At 46.6% G+C, this 18,012-nt stretch overlaps 1 protein-coding gene across 1 annotated transcript in view; it reads left to right on the top strand.

The window, feature by feature from the left end:
- Nucleotides 1–18,012, top strand: part of LOC106588622 (protein FAM135B) — a 53,066-nt gene that overhangs the window by 32,742 nt on the left and 2,312 nt on the right. The window contains exons 11-19 of the mRNA XM_014177789.2: nucleotides 3,562–3,635; nucleotides 3,820–3,974; nucleotides 4,268–6,548; nucleotides 6,720–6,886; nucleotides 7,144–7,235; nucleotides 7,449–7,546; nucleotides 16,667–16,818; nucleotides 17,199–17,309; nucleotides 17,797–17,910. Coding sequence (XP_014033264.1) covers nucleotides 3,562–3,635; nucleotides 3,820–3,974; nucleotides 4,268–6,548; nucleotides 6,720–6,886; nucleotides 7,144–7,235; nucleotides 7,449–7,546; nucleotides 16,667–16,818; nucleotides 17,199–17,309; nucleotides 17,797–17,910 — 3,244 coding nt within the window. The remainder of the gene's footprint in view (nucleotides 1–3,561; nucleotides 3,636–3,819; nucleotides 3,975–4,267; nucleotides 6,549–6,719; nucleotides 6,887–7,143; nucleotides 7,236–7,448; nucleotides 7,547–16,666; nucleotides 16,819–17,198; nucleotides 17,310–17,796; nucleotides 17,911–18,012) is intronic.

The following is an 18,012-nucleotide window of genomic DNA, read 5'->3' as shown; positions in this document are numbered from 1 at the left end:
TCCTCTCCTCAGTGTTGCTAGCAGGTCTCCAGGCTCTTGTCTCTCACAGTGTTAGTTTCATATCTCCTGCCTGCCTGTCTGTGAATCATAATGAACACAGTATGTCTCCATATTAGTTTACCCTCAGTGGTTAGTTTCATGCTTCCACCCATAGGATGGGTGTGATTTCAATAAACATTTATTTTGTAATTATCCTGATGTTTCTGACTCTCTGTCTCTCTCTGTCACGCTCTGTGACTTTATAACAGAAGACAGGTTTAGTTACAGTTCAGTGGGGATTATTTTTTCTTTTAATGCATGGTATCAAAGTCAAAATGTTATTGAAACTGTTCAAATAAATTACATTTGCAAAATGCCAGAAGTCAAACATAATTTAACACTTTATTTAGCACTATCTTTCATACATATACAGGTAACTGCCAAAGTAAAGAACACACCAACATAAAGTGTCTTAATAGGGTGTTGAGCCACCATAAACCGCCAGAACAGCTTCAATGCGCCTTGGTTTAGATTCTACAAGTGTCTGGAACTCTATTGGAGGGATGCGACACCATTCTTCCATGAGAAATTCAATCATTTAGTGTTGTGTTGATGGTGGTGGAAAATGTCTCAGCCGCTGCTCCAGAATCTCCCATAAGTGTTCAACTGGGTTGAGATCTGGGGCCTCATTTATAACCATTCAGTAAATTTCACACTAAATATCTGTGTGCGCCATATCTAAAAAATAATTTGTACGTCTAAAAAATATTTTGATTTATGAACTTGACATATGCCATACATAGCATGTTTCCCATTATAAATCAGACCTGTCGCAAAACTGTGCCCGCATTCTGCAAGATTGATTGTATATTGGAAACAATTTAAAAGTAGGTAACAGCCCACACTTCTATGCGAAGGATGAATTGTTGTTCAATATTTTGTTTATCAATAGAGTATTGTGTTTCTATGTCCTGCCTTGGTATAGGCTCTGAGATTAAATAGGCTTATGATGTCACGCTCCTATTGCACAGCATTACTGTAGCCTATGCATACTGTCAAATATTTTATATGAATAACTGGTCTATTTACTGTATTGGCAGAATGTACATTTTTTTGCAATAATTTATACTGTATTTGGCAAAGGACTGTGACAGTTTCTGAAAGAGAGAACATTTGAATTCAACAATGTTTTGCATCAACTTTTCCCCCAACCTAAACATGCTGTCTAGGCTACTCAAAACAAATTGAAATTACAGTGGGCTACATAGTACTGGCATACAGTGCATTCGGAAAGTATTCAGACCCCTTGACTTTTTCCACAATTTGTTACGTTACAGCTTTATTCTAAAATGTTTTTTTCCCCCTCAATAATCTACACACAATACCCCATAATGACAAATCAAAAACAGGTTTTTAGAAATGTTTGCAAATGTGTTAAAAACGAAAAACTGAAATATCACATTTACATAAGTATTCAGACCCTTTACTCAGTACTTTGTTGAAGCACCTTTAGCAGCGATTACAGCCTCGATTCTTCTTGGGGACAACTGTCCTTCTGGAAGGTTCTCCCATCTCCACAGAGGAACTCTAGAGCTCTGTCAGAGTGACCATCGGGTTCTTGGTCACCTCCCTGACCAAAGGCATTCTCCCCCAATTGCGGGCGGCCAGCTCTAGGAAAAGTCTTGTTGCTTTCAAACTTTTTCCATTTAAGAATAATGGAGGCCACTGTGTTCTTGGGGACCTTCAATGCTACAGAAATGTTTTGGTACCCTTTGCCAGATCTGTGCCTCGACACAATCCTGTCTTGGAGCTCTACGCACAATTCCTTCGACCTCATGGCTTGGTTTTTGCTCTGACATGCACTGTCAACTGTGGTACCTTATCTAGAAAGGTGTGTACCTTTCCAAATCATGACCAATCAACTTAATTTATCACAGGTGGACTCCAATCAATTTGTAGAAACATCTGAAGGATGATCAATGGAAACAGGATGAAATTTGCTCAATTTCGAGTCTCATAGCAAAGGGTCAGAATACTTATGTAAATAAGGTGTTTCTTTTTTCTTTTTTTTTACACATTTGCTAATATTTCTCGAAACCTGTTTTCGCTTTGTCATTGTGAGGTTTTGTGTGTAGATTGATTAGTGTTGTGTTGATTGATGAGGGAAAAAATTCATTTCATCCATTTTAGAATAAGGCTGTAATGTAACAAAATGTGGAAAAAGGGAAAGGGTCTGAATACTTTCCGAATGCTCTGTACATACCTCATAGTAAAAGAGCAACTGTGTTGATGTTCACCTAATTAAATTAGGCTATAAACCGCACTGCTCATGGGATCACGTACAGCCAAACTTGAAATGCATAGCCTATCTATTTAAATAGGCCCAGTTAAATTAGAGATGCGCATGGTCATTTGTCGTATGGCACCATCAGTAATGTGAACCCATCACAGCTACGAAAGGTGAGGAATTTATTCTGCAATGGTTAAAAAAAATCCAGAAATAAGAAATGGATTCCTATGTCTAATTATTTTACATTCCAACTAAAGGAAATTGGCTACATGTCACGCCCTGACCTGAGAGAGCCTTTTTATGTCTCTATTTAGGTTTGGTCAGGGTATGATTTGGGTGGGCATTGTATGTCCTTTTCTTCTATGTTTTTGTATTTCTTTGTTTTGGTCTGGTATGGCTCTCAATCAGGGACAGCTGGGTTTTGTGGGTAGTTGTTTTCTGTCTTGTGTGTTCACCTGGCAGAACTGTTGGCTTTCGTTTTCTTGTTTTATTTAAAGTGTCATTAAAGTTAATATGAGCACTTACCACGCTCCATCTTGGTCCCCTCTGTCAGACGATCGTTACACTACATCGTGTTATGATTATTTTATCAATAAGCCTGTCATCATATCCCCCAGAAAATACTTAGGCCTGCTTACCTGCTTACAATAAAATACTTCAACCACTAGAAGATGTGCGTACGCATGGTCTGAAGTTTGCGTGGAGGAAAGGACATTTTCACGTTAAGTTCCATTTTTATAAATGCCAACTTTTGCTGGAAAACCGGCACACGCACACTTTGGGATATATTTTCTAAGTACGCACGGTTTATAAATGGGGCCCCTTGTGACTGAGATACAGATACACACACACACACACACACACACACACACACACACACACACACACACACACACACACACACACACACACACACACACACACATATCCGTTAAACGTCCTATGCTCCTTTGAGACCCCTCTTTCATAGTCACTGAGATCTCTTCTAGCCAAAATAATGGGCATCTGGGCATTTTCTACGTGACAATAAGTATGATGGAACGTTAATTCTTAACTAACTCAGGAACCCCACCGGCGTAGAAGCACCTGCTTTCAAAATACATCGTATCTCTCATTTACTCAAGCGTTTCCTTTATTTTGGCAGTTACCTATATTTGAACAATTTTACACTATTAACTTTTACACCACTTTGAAGATCAAACCATTGCCTTTCGTGCATACAGTACTAACTCTGTAGGTTTCTCAGTGAGGAAATTAAGGTGGTTCTCGTTGGTATTTTGTGCTGATGTCAGGTCAGGCGATTTTCAGAGGCCTACTTCTTCACAGAACACCCCAAAGAGACATCCCTGACATTTCAAGAGGACCTGTGAGTATTGACATGATGTAGTTTTGTCACTCTGTTTTAAACAAAATGTTGTGTTAGTGCTTTACCTAAGATTTCATTCCATGAATGGAGAAAATGTAGATCCAATGTGTTCGAGTAGTTATGATAGATAGAGGAGAAAGGAGAAGATTACTTTTTGCTAACATGGTCTTTCTCCTGGTTAAAGGATCAACAGACACAGTCAGATAGCTGTGGAGGTGCGTAGCTCCAACTACCTGACCAGAATGCCCCCGTTACCTGTAGAATGCCTGGACATTGACGGAGACTGGAACAGCCTGCCTATCATCTTCGAAGATAGATATGTAGAGTCTCCACGGACAGGTGAGTTGACTAAGTCCGGGATTTCATTCAACAGCGATGTACATTTAAAGGCAATTTCCTCTACATTCGCAGAGATCATAATCGCTGATGGCTCAACAAGAATTCACTTTCAAGTAGTGCATAGGTTGTACATCTGTTTTAGTTTGAATCCTGGCCTGAGTCTGCTTTTATTTGTGCTAACAATACTGTTTTATCTGTTTCAGATTCCTACTTTTCAAGTAGTGTAGATAAGCATAATTCAAACATCTAGCATTAGCGTAAGACCTAACATTTTTATCCATCTTTCTTTCTAGATTGGGGATCATATATGCCAACACCTCTGTCCAGCAGTGAGCAGGCCATCCGTGACCCTCCTGTCACTGATGCCAACAATAGCCCTCCTCCCCTGGACCAGCTCACCAGCTCACCAGCAATACCAACCCAGGAACCTAAAGACAGTGAGGACTGCATGGACCTGTCTACATACGGGTCTCTCATAGGAGAGCAGAGCACCAGCATTACTACTTACAAGATAGGAGAGACATCAGACCCAGACCAGGCAGACCCAGACCAGGGAGAGCCAGTCCAGCCAGGGGATCCAGAGGAGCAAGCCAAGGCAGAGGAGATCTCAGAGGAGAGCCCTGGTTTAGGCCTGAGGATAATCAGAGTCAGGCCCACTGATGTGGATCCATTCAGAGGAGAGGCAGTGCTAATGATCTCCTCCAACCACAAACAGTGTACGGACCCACAACATACCTCTAACCGTGAAGACACGACTTGGAAAGACTTGGAGAACCACCAGGACATCATCACACAGAGATGCCAGAACATTATCAGTACAGGAATTGACTTGGATGTAGAAGAGAATGACATTGCTATGGACGACGACAGCAAGGTAGTTCCTCTGAGCCGTCTAACCACTTACCCCCAGGCTCCACTCAAAGACCATCCCCTCACGTACCCTCTACCTATGGACCTGAGGAGAGAGCTGGCCCACCGAGGGGTGGTGGGGGTGGGGGGCTCCAAGATAATGAACCGCTCCCCCTCCGTCATCTCCGACTCGGGCATCGAGAGTGAGCCCAGCTCGATGGCCTGGCTCCTGGACGCTCACCGGACTGGAGGAGGGCGCCCTCTGGAGGAGATAATGGTACTGCAGCGCCTGGAGAGGAGACACCCGGCCCACCGCAGCTCCCTGGAGGGCCTGCAGACAGAGAGTGGAGCCAGCGGGGGCAGCCTGCCCAGCGGAGGGGGTGGCAGCATGGGTATCCAGGCCTCCCTCACCTCCATCTCGTCCCTGCCCTACGAGGACGACGAGGAACAGAGGTACCAGCAACAGCTCAGTAAACTGACCAAGTCTGTCTCAGCTCCTCAGATCTCCAGCCCTGAGGACACAGAAGAGGACCAGGGAGGAGCGGAGGAGGAGGTAGACACGGAGAGCGAGGGGACCAGTGGGTACCAGGACCAGGAGGAGGGATGCTCCTCCATCTCCACTGCTCCCACCAATGTAATGGCTGGGGACTTGATTAGACACCAGGAGTCCTTATCCGGGGGAAACTACTCCTCTCTAGAGGACATCCAAGAGGGAGAGCTGCCTGAGGTTGGTCTGTTTGACTGGGTAGCAGCGCCCTCACCACCCCAGCATGTGATCAGAGCTCATATGGAGAGTTGTCATGTTCTTAAAGAAACTCTTAGATCTAATGAATCTGCTTTGCCAGTGGCCCTGTCAGACACTCAGGATACGAAGGCAGTATTAAGTGGCATTAGTCGAGTACCAGAAGTCTTGCTGTTCCAACAGTATGTTGAAGGCCATGATGACGTGAAGGATCCAGCTGTAGTCAGTCAGGTGGAGGATAAGAACCATCACAGAGGAGATAGCCGTGGTGTCTCAAACTCAGTGGACCCAGGTCCCTTTAAAGTAGACATCGCCTCCTGTAGCTGTGAGACAAAACCCTGTGAACATGACAGCAGTGTGCTGGTGGATGATGTGGAGGATAATCCAATCAGGGATGACTGTCAGAGTCTCCATCAGATTGGGTTGAATGACCTTGTTGACCAGGACCTACTGGATCATCATCATACTCCCTGCCAGAGTCTCCATCGGGTCGGGCTGCGTGACCTGGTGGTGGTCTCACAGAGGAAGAGCCTCCATGACCCCAGGCCTATCCCCTCTATCCCTAACCACACAGAGAGACCCATCCACCTCATAGGCCTTACTGTCAATGATACGGCCAGGCCTGATGGCCTCATAGGGCTCCCGGCCAATGAGCGAGAGCAGCTGGATCTCAACGGTCAGACCAAGCCGGCTAAGATCCCCAGTAGCTCAGAGTCAGGGTCAGGCTCGGGGTCAAACTCAGGGTCAGGCCTGTCCTTTATGAACAGGAAGGTGGTGGAGGTGGTGAATATGTCTGTGTCCTGTGCTCCAACCTGTCTTCCCTTCTCCTCCGTCCTCCGGGACTCACCGTCCATTAGCGGCATCTCCACTCGACAAGCCGCATCCCCCATTACCCATCAGCCCCTGGGGTCCTTCGGCATCATCTCCTCATCCTCGTCCAACTCCCTGGGGCCAGATGACGACACAAACGAGAGGATGCTGCAGTGAGTTGTTTTTTCTTTCTAGTTTTTAAATGAGACGGAAGTCAGATGTTTGCTCTTTGACCTCTTTGATGATGAGTTCTTGTGAGTGTGTGATTTCCCATAATGATGCTGCTGTTATTTCCAACAATGATTCCACCATCACCTGTCCCCTCTGCCCACACTGTGTTCCAGTTTCTACAGGTCCAAAGAGGATCTGGTGAAAGACCTGGTGTTCCAGGCAACCCTGTACAGTGACCTCCCTCACCTGGCCTCCGACCTGCCCTATTTCCCCCCTGAGGAGGAAGATGAGGAGTTTGAGGATGGCATACACCTGGTTGTCTGTGTCCACGGCCTTGATGGTGAGACAATCAATCAATGAATGAATCAAACAATCAATTAAAATCAACCAATCGCCTGATCCACCTGATTGTATATGTCCATGGCCTGGATGATAAAACAGCATACAATGCTGTCCAATGTGTCCAATGCTAGGACAATACAACTTTACTCAAAAGAACTGAACAGTCCAAAATATATTTTGGGTCCCCCCTCTATGCTTACATACAGATCAGGGGCCAGGAGTTTAAAGGTGTATTGTTTTATTGTCTCCTCCTAGGGAACAGTGCAGACCTTCGCCTGGTGAAGACCTTCATAGAGCTGGGTTTACCAGGGTCCAGACTGGACTTCCTCATGTCTGAGAGGAACCAGGTAAAATACATAATATTCTGTCTGCACATTAATACAATAAAACATAGATTCTTGTAAATCGATAATATGTGTGAGTGAATCCTGTGAATATGCTTTCATTTTAGCTACTTATACCAGAGCACCCTTGTTAAAGAGGTATTTGAATCTCTATAGGATTTCCTGGTTAAATAAATGTAAAAATATGTTGGTTGTTTTCCTCTTACTTGGCTGCAGATTGACACGTTTGCAGATTTTGACACCATGACGGACAGGCTAATAGACGAGATCATCCAGCACATTCAGCTGTACAACCTCACCGTCGGACGGATAAGGTCAGTATCCTAACCACTACACAACATTAAGGTCAGTCTCCTAACCACCACACAACATTAAGGTCAGTCTCCTAACCACCACACAACCTTAAGGTCAGTTCAAACTACCACACATTTATTTTGTGAGATAGTAAAATAGAACTTCTCCAATCAAGACAGGATAACCATATTGCTTCAGAAGATAATGAACCACGTTTCTTGTAGTTAATTTTTTCTGAACTTGTTTTTTTATTACTTTCTAGCACTTCAAGCTAGATTACAGAGTAGCTAGCTAACTGCCAGCTAACTGCCAGCTAACTGTCAATGGCAGGTAGCCTAGTGGTTAGAGTGTTGGGCCAGTAACCGAAAGGTTGTTGGATCAAATCCCTGAGCTGAATAGGTAAATATCTGTTGTTTAGCCCCTGAGCAAGGCAGTTAACCCACTGTTCCCTGTGTGCCAAATATGTGGATGTCTATTATGGCAGCCCCCTGCACCTCTCTGATCCAGAGGGGTTTAGTTGAATGCATTCAGTTGTACAACTGACTAGGTATCCCCCTCTCCCTTTGTAGCCATGGATTGTGCATCTTCTGTTGTTTAGCTAAGTCACTAGCTGGTTGATGTTTTCCTTTTGTAACAAGGGCAGATGAAAGCAACATCCACCTCCACAAATTCTGTTTACATTGATAACCATACTGAATGAAGCAGTTAATGGACCTCATGGGCACCCTTAACTTTTTCACTTAATTTAAAGGGGAATTCACATTAAAATGTTTTGTGCAACTGACTTAAAGTTAAGGAAACTTGAAGGAAAAAGATGAGGGGGAAATTAACTTAAGGTGTTTTATGCAACTGGGCCCATTGCCTTAACTACCATACAACAATAAATGCAGTTCCAACTACCACACAACATTAATGTCAGTGTCCTAACCACAACACAACATTAAGGTCGGTTCTAACTACCACACAACATTAATGTCAGTATTCTAACTACCACATAACATAAAGACATAGGTACAATAATAGGAGGCAAAGGAGAAACAAAAGCCAAATAGCCACTAGATGGCAGGATATGAATACATTATGATATTCACTGGGAAGATCTCAATTGCATCCTCCTCACGTCCTCTCTCCTCGTCACCTTCTTAAAACCCATTGTATGAGAAAGACAGAGGTTCCTACTCCTCCAATGAGTTTTGAGAAGGAGACGAGGAGAAAGGACACTAGGAGTATGCGTCCTCTCTCCTCCGTCTTCTCTCGCCTCCTTTTGAAAAAGGTCAAAGGAGAGTCTGCGAGGAAAGTGAACGTGGATGAAATGAGACGGTCGTCGTTAGGCAAATTATGTTTACAGGGGTGGATCCCCAAATAAATGTGTAAAGTGATCAAACAAATGAAGTTAGTTGTGCAAGACATGTTATAGATGAAAAAATGAGTTGTTTTTAAACGTGGACATGTTTTTTTGTCCTCTGACATGAAGCTGATTCAAAGGGGGTGTGGCAGATTTAAAAGCTCTTCCGCCTTAGGATACACATGAGTATCCTCGATGAAAGGTGGCTATCGAGGAGTGGAGGACACTTTCGTTTGCCTACTAATGAACTGACACACTCCTCGACCACTTATCGGTTTCTGGGTCACGGAGGAGAGAGGACAGAGGACAGAGGACGGAATTTTGCCCAAATGAGAAAACCCCCCCTTTCTCAGTTCAATCCTAAACCCTATCAAACTGATGGCGAATTAGAGAAGAGGAGGCTGGTGGGAGGAGCAATAGGGAGTACGGGCTCATTGTAATGGCTGCAATGGAATAAATGGGATGGAGTCAAACGTGGTTTCCATATGTTTAATGTATTTCATACCGTTCCATTTATTCCATTGCAGCCATTACAATGAGCCCATCCTCCTATAGCTCCTCCCACCAGCCTCCTCTGAGTTCGAGAAAGTTTTAATAACCCAGTAATGGAGGATATTCCCATGCACTTTCAATCACTTAGCATTGTCTTTGATGTGAAGAACTTAAACATATTTCTCTCCGCAGCAGAACACTAATGGGTCCAAATCAAGTACAGTGATTCATCATGTACAATAATTGCCCTAAATATGCCAATGTTCCTATCTGAGTTTCTGTGTGTGCTATTTAAGTATGCATTCTTTTCAACATTGTTTATACTCTGGAGAAATGTGACTAAAGACATGGAGTGCCACAGTAGCAGCTGTCTCTCTCCTCATCACCTCTACTATATTTAGTGTTAGAGGAAATAGATGAGGAGGTTGTTTGTAGCTGGTGTTAAGGAAAGCTGCCCAGTACTGCGATGATGGTGATACTGTCACGACTTCCGCCGAAGTCGGTCCCTCTCCTTGTTCGGGCGGCGTTCGGCGGTCGACGTCACCGGCTTTCTAGCCATCGCCGATCCACTTTTAATTTTCCATTTGTTTTGTCTTTGTTTTTTCTACACACATGGTTTCTATTCCCCAATTACATGTTCATTATTTAACCCTCTGTTTCCCCCATGTTTGTGTGCATGTTTGTATATAATGTTCAGGTTGTTACTTGTTGGCTGGTATTGTTTGCCGGGTTCGTTATTACGCCCGTTATTTACGAGTGACCGGTAGTTCACGCACCTTTAGTATTTGTTTTATACTGGTGCTGTTCGTGGAATAAATGACCTTGTACACTCATCTCTGCTCTCCTGCGCCTGATTCCATGCACCAGTTACCCACAGCCTGACAGAAACACGCACCTCAAATAGAGTTGGCAGGAGCAGTTACCCCGGTACTAGGGGTTGAGGAGTGCGTCCAGCAGCATGAGGCGATGCTACAACATCTCGGCACTGCTATAGATCGCGTCCTACAGACTATGGAGCGCTGGGAGAGAAGAGGAGTTCCTTCAGCGCCTCCACCAGCACCCCCAAGGACACCACTGATCACCCCTCCTTCACCCGGTTCCAGTGGGATTCGGCTCTCCCTTCCGAGGGAGTACGATGGGAAGGCAGCAGGATGTCAGGGTTTCCTACTCCAACTGGTGCTCTACCTGGCGACCGTGCACCCAGCTCCTTCGGGCCGCGAAAGCGTGTCCGCCCTTGTCTCGTGCACCTGAGGCAGGGGACGAGGAGCGCACAGGAGTTCACATTGGACTTACGTACCCTGGCCGCCGGCACGGGGTGGAACGACAGGGCCTTGATCGATCACTACCGTTGTAGTTTGCGTGAGGACGTCCGTCGAGAGTTGGCCTGTAGGGACACAACTCTGACCTTTGACCAGCTGGTGGACATGTCCATAAGGTTGGATAACCTGCTGGCTACCCACGGACGTCCAGATTGGGGTCTGTCGATTCCATCCCCCAGCACCACTGCTCTGAAGCCCATGGAGCTGGGAGGTGCTGCAATTAGGGCGACCGGAGGAGGGGCCGATCCATGCACCATCTATGGCCGCAGAGGGTACACTGCCGGTCGGTGCTGGGGAGGTTCCTCTAGGAGTCGAGGCCGCAAGCAGGGCACTATCGTGTCACCCCCTGTTGCTCACATGTTTTTGTTTATTAATTTTCCAGAGTTTTCCCCGCATTCCCAGCATAAGGCGCTCGTAGATTCAGGCGCAGCTGGGAATTTTATTGATAGATCATTTGCCCATAGTTTAGGGATCCCCATTGTTCCTATGGATATGCCTTTCCCTATGCATGCCTTAGATAGTCAACCATTATGGTCAGGACTAATTAGGGAGGCCACCACTCCACTGGGCATGGTTACGCGGGAGGGTCACAAGGAGAGAATCAGTCTCTTCCTTATTGATTCTCCTGCGTTTCCCATGGTGCTGGGCCTACCCTGGTTGGCCTGTCATGACCCCACTATTTCGTGGCAACAGAGGGCTCTCACAGGGTGGTCACGAAAGTGCTCGGGTAGGTGTTTAGGGGTTTCCGTCGGTGCTACTATGGTGGAAAGTCCAGACCAGGTCTCCACCGTGCGCATCCCCTCTGAATATGCCGATTTGGCTCTCGCCTTCTGTAAAAAGAAGGCGACTCAATTACCACCCCATCGACGGGGGGATTGTGCGATAAATATCCTGGTAGACGCAGCACTTCCCAGGAGTCACGTGTATCCCCTGTCGCAAGAGAAGATGGCAGCTATGGAAACATATGTCTCCGAATCTCTGGGGCAGGGGTACATTCGGCCCTCCACTTCACCTGCCTCCTCGAGTTTCTTTTTTGTGAAGAAGAAGGATGGAAGTCTGCGCCTGTGTATTGACTATTGAGGCATCAACCAAATCACTGTGAGGTACAGTTATCCGCTACCTCTCATCGCCAGTCCGATCGAGTCAATGCATGGGCCGCGCTTCTTCACAAAATTGGATCTCAGGAGCGCTTACAACCTGGTGCGCATCCGGGAGGGGGACGAGTGGAAGACGGCATTTAGTACCACCTCAGGGCACTATGAGTACCTCGTCATGCCGTACGGGTTGATGAATTCTCCATCAGTCTTCCAGGCCTTTGTAGACGAGATTTTCCCGGGACCTGCACGGGCAGGTGTAGTGGTGTACATCGACGACATTCTGATATACTCCGCTACACGTGCCGAGCATGTGTCCCTGGTGCGCAGGGTGCTTGGTCGACTGTTGGAGCATGACCTGTACGTCAAGGCTGAGAAATGCATGTTCTTTCAACAGTCCGTCTCCTTCCTAGGGTACCGCATTTCCACTTCAGGGGTGGAGATGGAGAGTGACCGCATTTCAGCCGTGCGTAATTGGCCGACTCCCACAACAGTAAAGGAAGTGCAATGGTTTTTAGGGTTTGCCAACTACTAACTGAGGTTTATCCGGGGTTTTGGTCAGGTAGCGGCTCCCATTACCTCACTGCTGAAGGGGGGACTGGTGCGTTTGCAGTGGTCGGCTGAGGCGGACAGGGCTTTTGGTCAGCTGAGGGCTCTGTTTACCTCTGCTCCGGTTCTGGCTCATCCGGATCCCTCTTTGGCGTTCATAGTGGAGGTGGACGCGTCCGAGGCTGGGATAGGAGCCGTGCTCTCTCAGCGCTCGGGTATGGCACCAAAGCTCCGCCCCAGTGCCTTCTTTTTTCGAAGAAGCTCAGCCCGAAACTATGACGTGGGGGACCGGGAGCTGTTGGCTGTCGTCAAGGCTTTGAAGGCATGGAGACATTGGCTTGAGGGGGCTGAACACCCTTTTCTCATCTGGACTGACCACCGCAATCTGGAGTACATCCGGGCGGCGAGGAGACTGAACCCTCGCCAGGCAAGGTGGGCCATGTTCTTTACCCGTTTTGTCTTCATCCTGTCCTACAGACCAGGTTCCCTGAACGCTAAGGCAGACGCACTGTCCCGGATGTATGACACAGAGGAGCGGCCCATGGATCCCACTCCCATACTTCCGGCCTCTTGCCTGGTAGCACCGGTGGTGTGGGAGCTGGACGTGGACATCGAGCGGGCGTTACATACAGAGCTCACTCCCCCCCCCAATGTCCAGCTGGGCGTCTGTACATTCCGTCTGCTGTCCGCGACCGTTTGATCTATTGGGCCCACACGTCACCCTCCTCTGGTCATCCGGGCATCGGTCGGACAGTGCGCTCTCTTAGTGGGAAGTACTGGTGGTCCACTTTAGCTAAGGACGTGAGGGTTTATGTCTCCTCCTGCTCGGTGTGCTCCCACTTGCCCAGAGGGAAGTTACAACCCTTACCCGTTCCACAACGGCCGTGGTCGCACCTGTTGGTGGATTTCCTAACAAATATTCCTCCATCACAGGGTAACACCACGATTCTGGTCGTTGTGGACCGGCTTTCTAAGTCCTGTCGTCTCCTCCCTTAGCCCAGGAAGCCTATGGCCCTACAGACTGCGGAGGCCCTGTTTACACACGTCTTCCAGCACTACAGGGTGCCTGAGAACATAGTATCTGATTGAGATCCCCAGTTCACGTCAAGGGTCTGGAGGGCATTCATGGAACATCTGGGGGTCTCGGTCAGCCTTATCTCGGGTTTTCACCCCGAGAGTAACGGGCAGGTGGAGAGAGTGAACCAGGATGTGGGTAGGTTTCTATTGCCAGGACCGGCCGGGGGAGTGGGCGGCATTCGTGCCCTAGGCAGAGATGGCCCAGAACTTGCTCCGCCATTCCTCCACTAACCTCTCCCCCTTCCAGTGTGCACTGGGGTACCAACCGGTCCTGGTGCCTTGCCATCAGAGCCAGATCGAGGCTCCTGCGGTGGATGACTGGTTTAGGCATGCTGAAGAGACCTGGGACGTTGCTCATGTGCACCTTCAGCGTGCCGTGAGGCACCAGAAAACCTGGGCAGATCACCACCACAGTGAGGCCCCGGTGTTCGCACCAGGGGACCGGGTCTGGCTCTCGACCCGAAACCTGCCCCGCCGCCTGCCCTGCCGGAAGTTGGGCCCGCAGTTTGTGGGGCCATTCAAAGTCTTGAGGAGAGTGTACGAGGTATGTTACAGGTTACAGCTTCCCCACGATTATTGAATTAACCCCTCGTTCCATGTGTCTCTCCTCAGGCCGGTGGTGGCTTGTCCACTCCAGGAGTCTGAGGTGCGGGAGGTTCCTCCGCCCCCTTTGGACATCGAGGGGGCCCCGGCGTATGCAGTTCGATCCATACTGGATTAGAGGCGTTGGGCGAGGGGCCTTCAGTACCTCGTGGAGTGGGAGGGGTACGGTCCGGAGGAGAGATGCTGGGTGCCGGTGGAGGACGTATTGGACCCCTCGATGCTGCGGGACTTCCACTGTCTCCATCCGGATCGCCCTGCGCCTCGTCCTCCGGGTCATCCCCGAGGTCGGTGTCAAGGAGGGGTACTGTCACGACTTCCGCCGAAGTCGGTCCCTCTCCTTGTTCGGGCGGCGGTCGACGTCACCGGCTTTCTAGCCATTGCCAATCCACTTTTCATTTTCCATTTGTTTTGTCTTTGTTTTCTTCACACCTGGTTTCTATTCCCCAATTACATGTTCATTATTTAACCTCTTACATCTAGACGTTCTGCTAGCGGAACACCTGCTCCAACATCCAATGATAGGCGTGGCGCGAATTACAAATTCCTCAAAAATACAAAAACTTCATTTTTTCAAACATATGACTATTTCACAGCATTTTAAAGACAAGACTCTCCTTTATCTAACCACACTGTCCGATTTCAAAAAGGCTTTACAGCGAAAGCAAAACATTAGATTATGTCAGCAGAGTACCCAGCCAGAAATAATCAGACACCCATTTTTTCAAGCTAGCATATAATGTCACAAAAAACAAAACCACAGCTAAATGCAGCACTAACCTTTGATGATCTTCATCAGATGACACACCTAGGACATTATGTTATACAATACATGCATGTTTTGTTCAATCAAGTTCATATTTATATCAAAAACCAGCTTTTTACATTAGCATGTGACGTTCAGAACTAGCATACCCCCCGCAAACCTCCGGTGAATTTACTAAATTACTCACGATAAACGTTCACAAAAAACACAACAATTATTTTAAGAATTATAGATACAGAACTCCTTTGTGCAATCGAGGTGTCCGATTTTAAAATAGCTTTTCGGTGAAAGCACATTTTGCAATATTCTGAGTAGATAGCCCAGCCATCACGGCTAGCTATTTAGACACCCACCAAGTTTAGCCCTGACCAAACTCCGATTTACTATTACAAAAGTTTGATTACCTTTGGTGTTCTTCGTCAGAATGCACTCCCAGGACTGCTACTTCAATAACAAATGTTGGTTTGGTTCAAAATAATCCATAGTTATATCCAAATAGCGGCGTTTTGTTCGTGCGTTCAAGACACTATCCGAAGTGTAAATAAGGGTCACGAGCATGGCGCATTTCGTGACAAAAGATTTCTAAATATTCCATTACCGTAGCATGTCAACCGCTGTTTAAAATCAATTTTTATGCAATTTTTCTCGTAAAAAAGCGATAATATTCCGACCGGGAATCTGCGTTTAGGTAAACAGACGAAAGAAAATAAAGCATGGGGTCGACTCGGGCACGAGCCTGAGTCTCAAAGTACTGTGACCAGCCACTACCCAAACGCGCTACTTTTTTTCAGCCAGAGCCTGCAAAGCCACGATTCAGCTTTTTGCCGCCTTCTTAGAGCCCATGGGAGCCGTAGGAAGTGTCACGTAACAGCAGAGATCCCCTGTAATGGATAGAGATAATCAAGAAGGGCAAGAAATTGTCAGACAGGGCACTTCCTGCATGGAATCTTCTCAGGTTTTGGCCTGCCAAATGAGTTCTGTTATACTCACAGACACCATTCAAACAGTTTTAGAAACTTTGGAGTGTTTCCTATCCAAAGCTAATAATTATATGCATATTCTGGTTTCTGGGCAGGAGTAATAATCAGATTAAATCGGGTACGTTTTTTATCCGTCCGTGAAAATACTGCCCCCTAGCCATAACAGGTTAACCCTCTGTTTCCCCCATGTTTGTGTGCGTGTTTGTATATAATGTTCAGGTCGTTACTTGTTGGCTGGTATTGTTTGCCGGGTTCGATATTACGCCCGTTATTTACGAGTGACCGGTATTTCACGCACCTTTAGTATTTGTTTTATACTGGTGCTGTTCGTGGAATAAATGACCTTGTACACTCATCTCTGCTCTCCTGCGCCTGATTCCATGCACCAGTTACCCACAGCCTGACAGATACTACTGTACTTAGCAGATTGAGAACATAACATTAAGGAAATCTAACTTCTCATTGACTACTGGGGCAAAGCAGCTAATTATTGTAGCGAGCACTATCTTAGCCATTAAGACGTCAAGATGTCGCCTTGCTTTGGAGGACGCTTTTTTGGACATTAATCATCTCTATGGAGTTAAAAATATAAAGATCTATTTTCTTGACAAAACTCAAGGGCTAGATTGGATGAGCTACCCTCGTCCTGAACACTTTATTCTGATAGAGTAAATACCAGGGGGCCAAGGAATTGGAGGCACTTCTTGCTGTGCATAGTTTCTATTCTATAATAAGAAACTGTGCAGTCAGTCTTGGCAGTCTTTTCCTTTTATCATTCTTTAGTCTAACGAGACCTAGGTAGCAGCAGAGTATTGTATTTATCTGTTCTGTTTGTTGGTTCTGTTTTTCTGTTCTGTTTGTCTGTTTTGTTTCTGTTCTGTTTGTCGGTTCTGTTTGTCTCCCTTTCCTGACCCTCAGTTTCATCGGTCACTCTTTGGGGAACGTGATTATCCGGTCGGTGCTGACAAGGCCCCGGTTCCGCTGCTACCTGGTCAAACTGCACACCTTCCTGTCTCTGTCTGGACCACACCTGGGAACGCTGTACAACAACAGCACGCTGGTCAGCACAGGTGAGGTGGGGAGGGAGGGTCAGCATACTTATCTACTTACTTAGGCCTGTGTAATCCTTGCAAAACATAGGGCATCGTTGACTTAGCATGGAGAATAGAAACAGTGCAGAGATTATATATACTGTATTACCCCAAAGAGTGTTTCTGATTCTGGTTTTGTCTCCTCAGCAGCTTCGTACCAGTCTGTATTAATTGTACTATATTTAACTCTGCCCTGTGATCATCCCAGTGTTGTCTTCAAAGGGGGATGTGTGTGTCTTTTATTCAGGTGATGTCTGTGGTTGTTACAGGTCTATGGCTGATGCCTGTGGTTGTTACAGGTCTGTGGCTTATGTCTGTGGCTGATGTAGGTCTGTGGCTGACATCTGTGTTTGTTTTAGGTCTTTGGCTGATGCAGAAGCTGAAGAAATCTGGATCGTTGCTGCAGCTCACCTGCAGAGATCACACCGATCCTCGGAAAACCTTCCTCTATCTTCTCAGTCAGAAACCAGGTAGGTACTGCTATAATGTAGGAGGAACTATACTGTAAGAGCACAATGAGCTCAAATATTCATTAAAATGTTGTTCATCTTGTCTTTTTTTCTTAGTTTTTTTTCTCTTTTCCTCTCCATATGTCATTTGGCTAACACACAGACTCCACTAGCTAGCTAGCTCTGTTCTGGGAAGCACCCCCACTGTGTGAGATGAACAAAGCATCCGTTTGTCAAAGACTCCAAGTACATAAGCCAGAAAAACACTTTTTTCTTCGAGCTGTGCCGGGCTGACAAAATGATCCAAACCCTGTCATTTGAAACCCAGCAGTGCACTCTTTTAAGAGCACAGTGACAGGAGACACGAGAAATAACACAGCTTTATCAGTGGAGGGCTGTCAAACAATGATGATGGCACCAAGTAATATATAAATATAACCCACAAAACACTTTCTGTCTCTCTATTTCTGTCTCTCTGTCTACGCCCTCTGTTTGTCTCTTTTCTCAGGGCTCCAGTTCTTCAAGAATGTGGTGTTGGTGGCATCGCCTCAGGACCGATATGTTCCCTTCCACTCTGCCAGGATAGAGATGTGCAGGACTGCACTCAAAGACAGGACCACAGGTTAGCACCAGTCACTGCAGCTCCTATGTTCCTATTGAAAAGACCAGATGCCTGCCTTCTCCACCAAATACATCTAAGAATCATGGTTCGCATAGTAAACAA

The sequence above is a fragment of the Salmo salar genome, chromosome ssa27, assembly GCF_905237065.1.
Source record: "Salmo salar chromosome ssa27, Ssal_v3.1, whole genome shotgun sequence".
NCBI classification, from domain to species: Eukaryota; Metazoa; Chordata; class Actinopteri; order Salmoniformes; family Salmonidae; genus Salmo; species Salmo salar.
The sequence above is the reverse complement of the archived record's forward strand: the minus strand, read 5'-3'. Positions and strand labels throughout refer to the sequence as shown.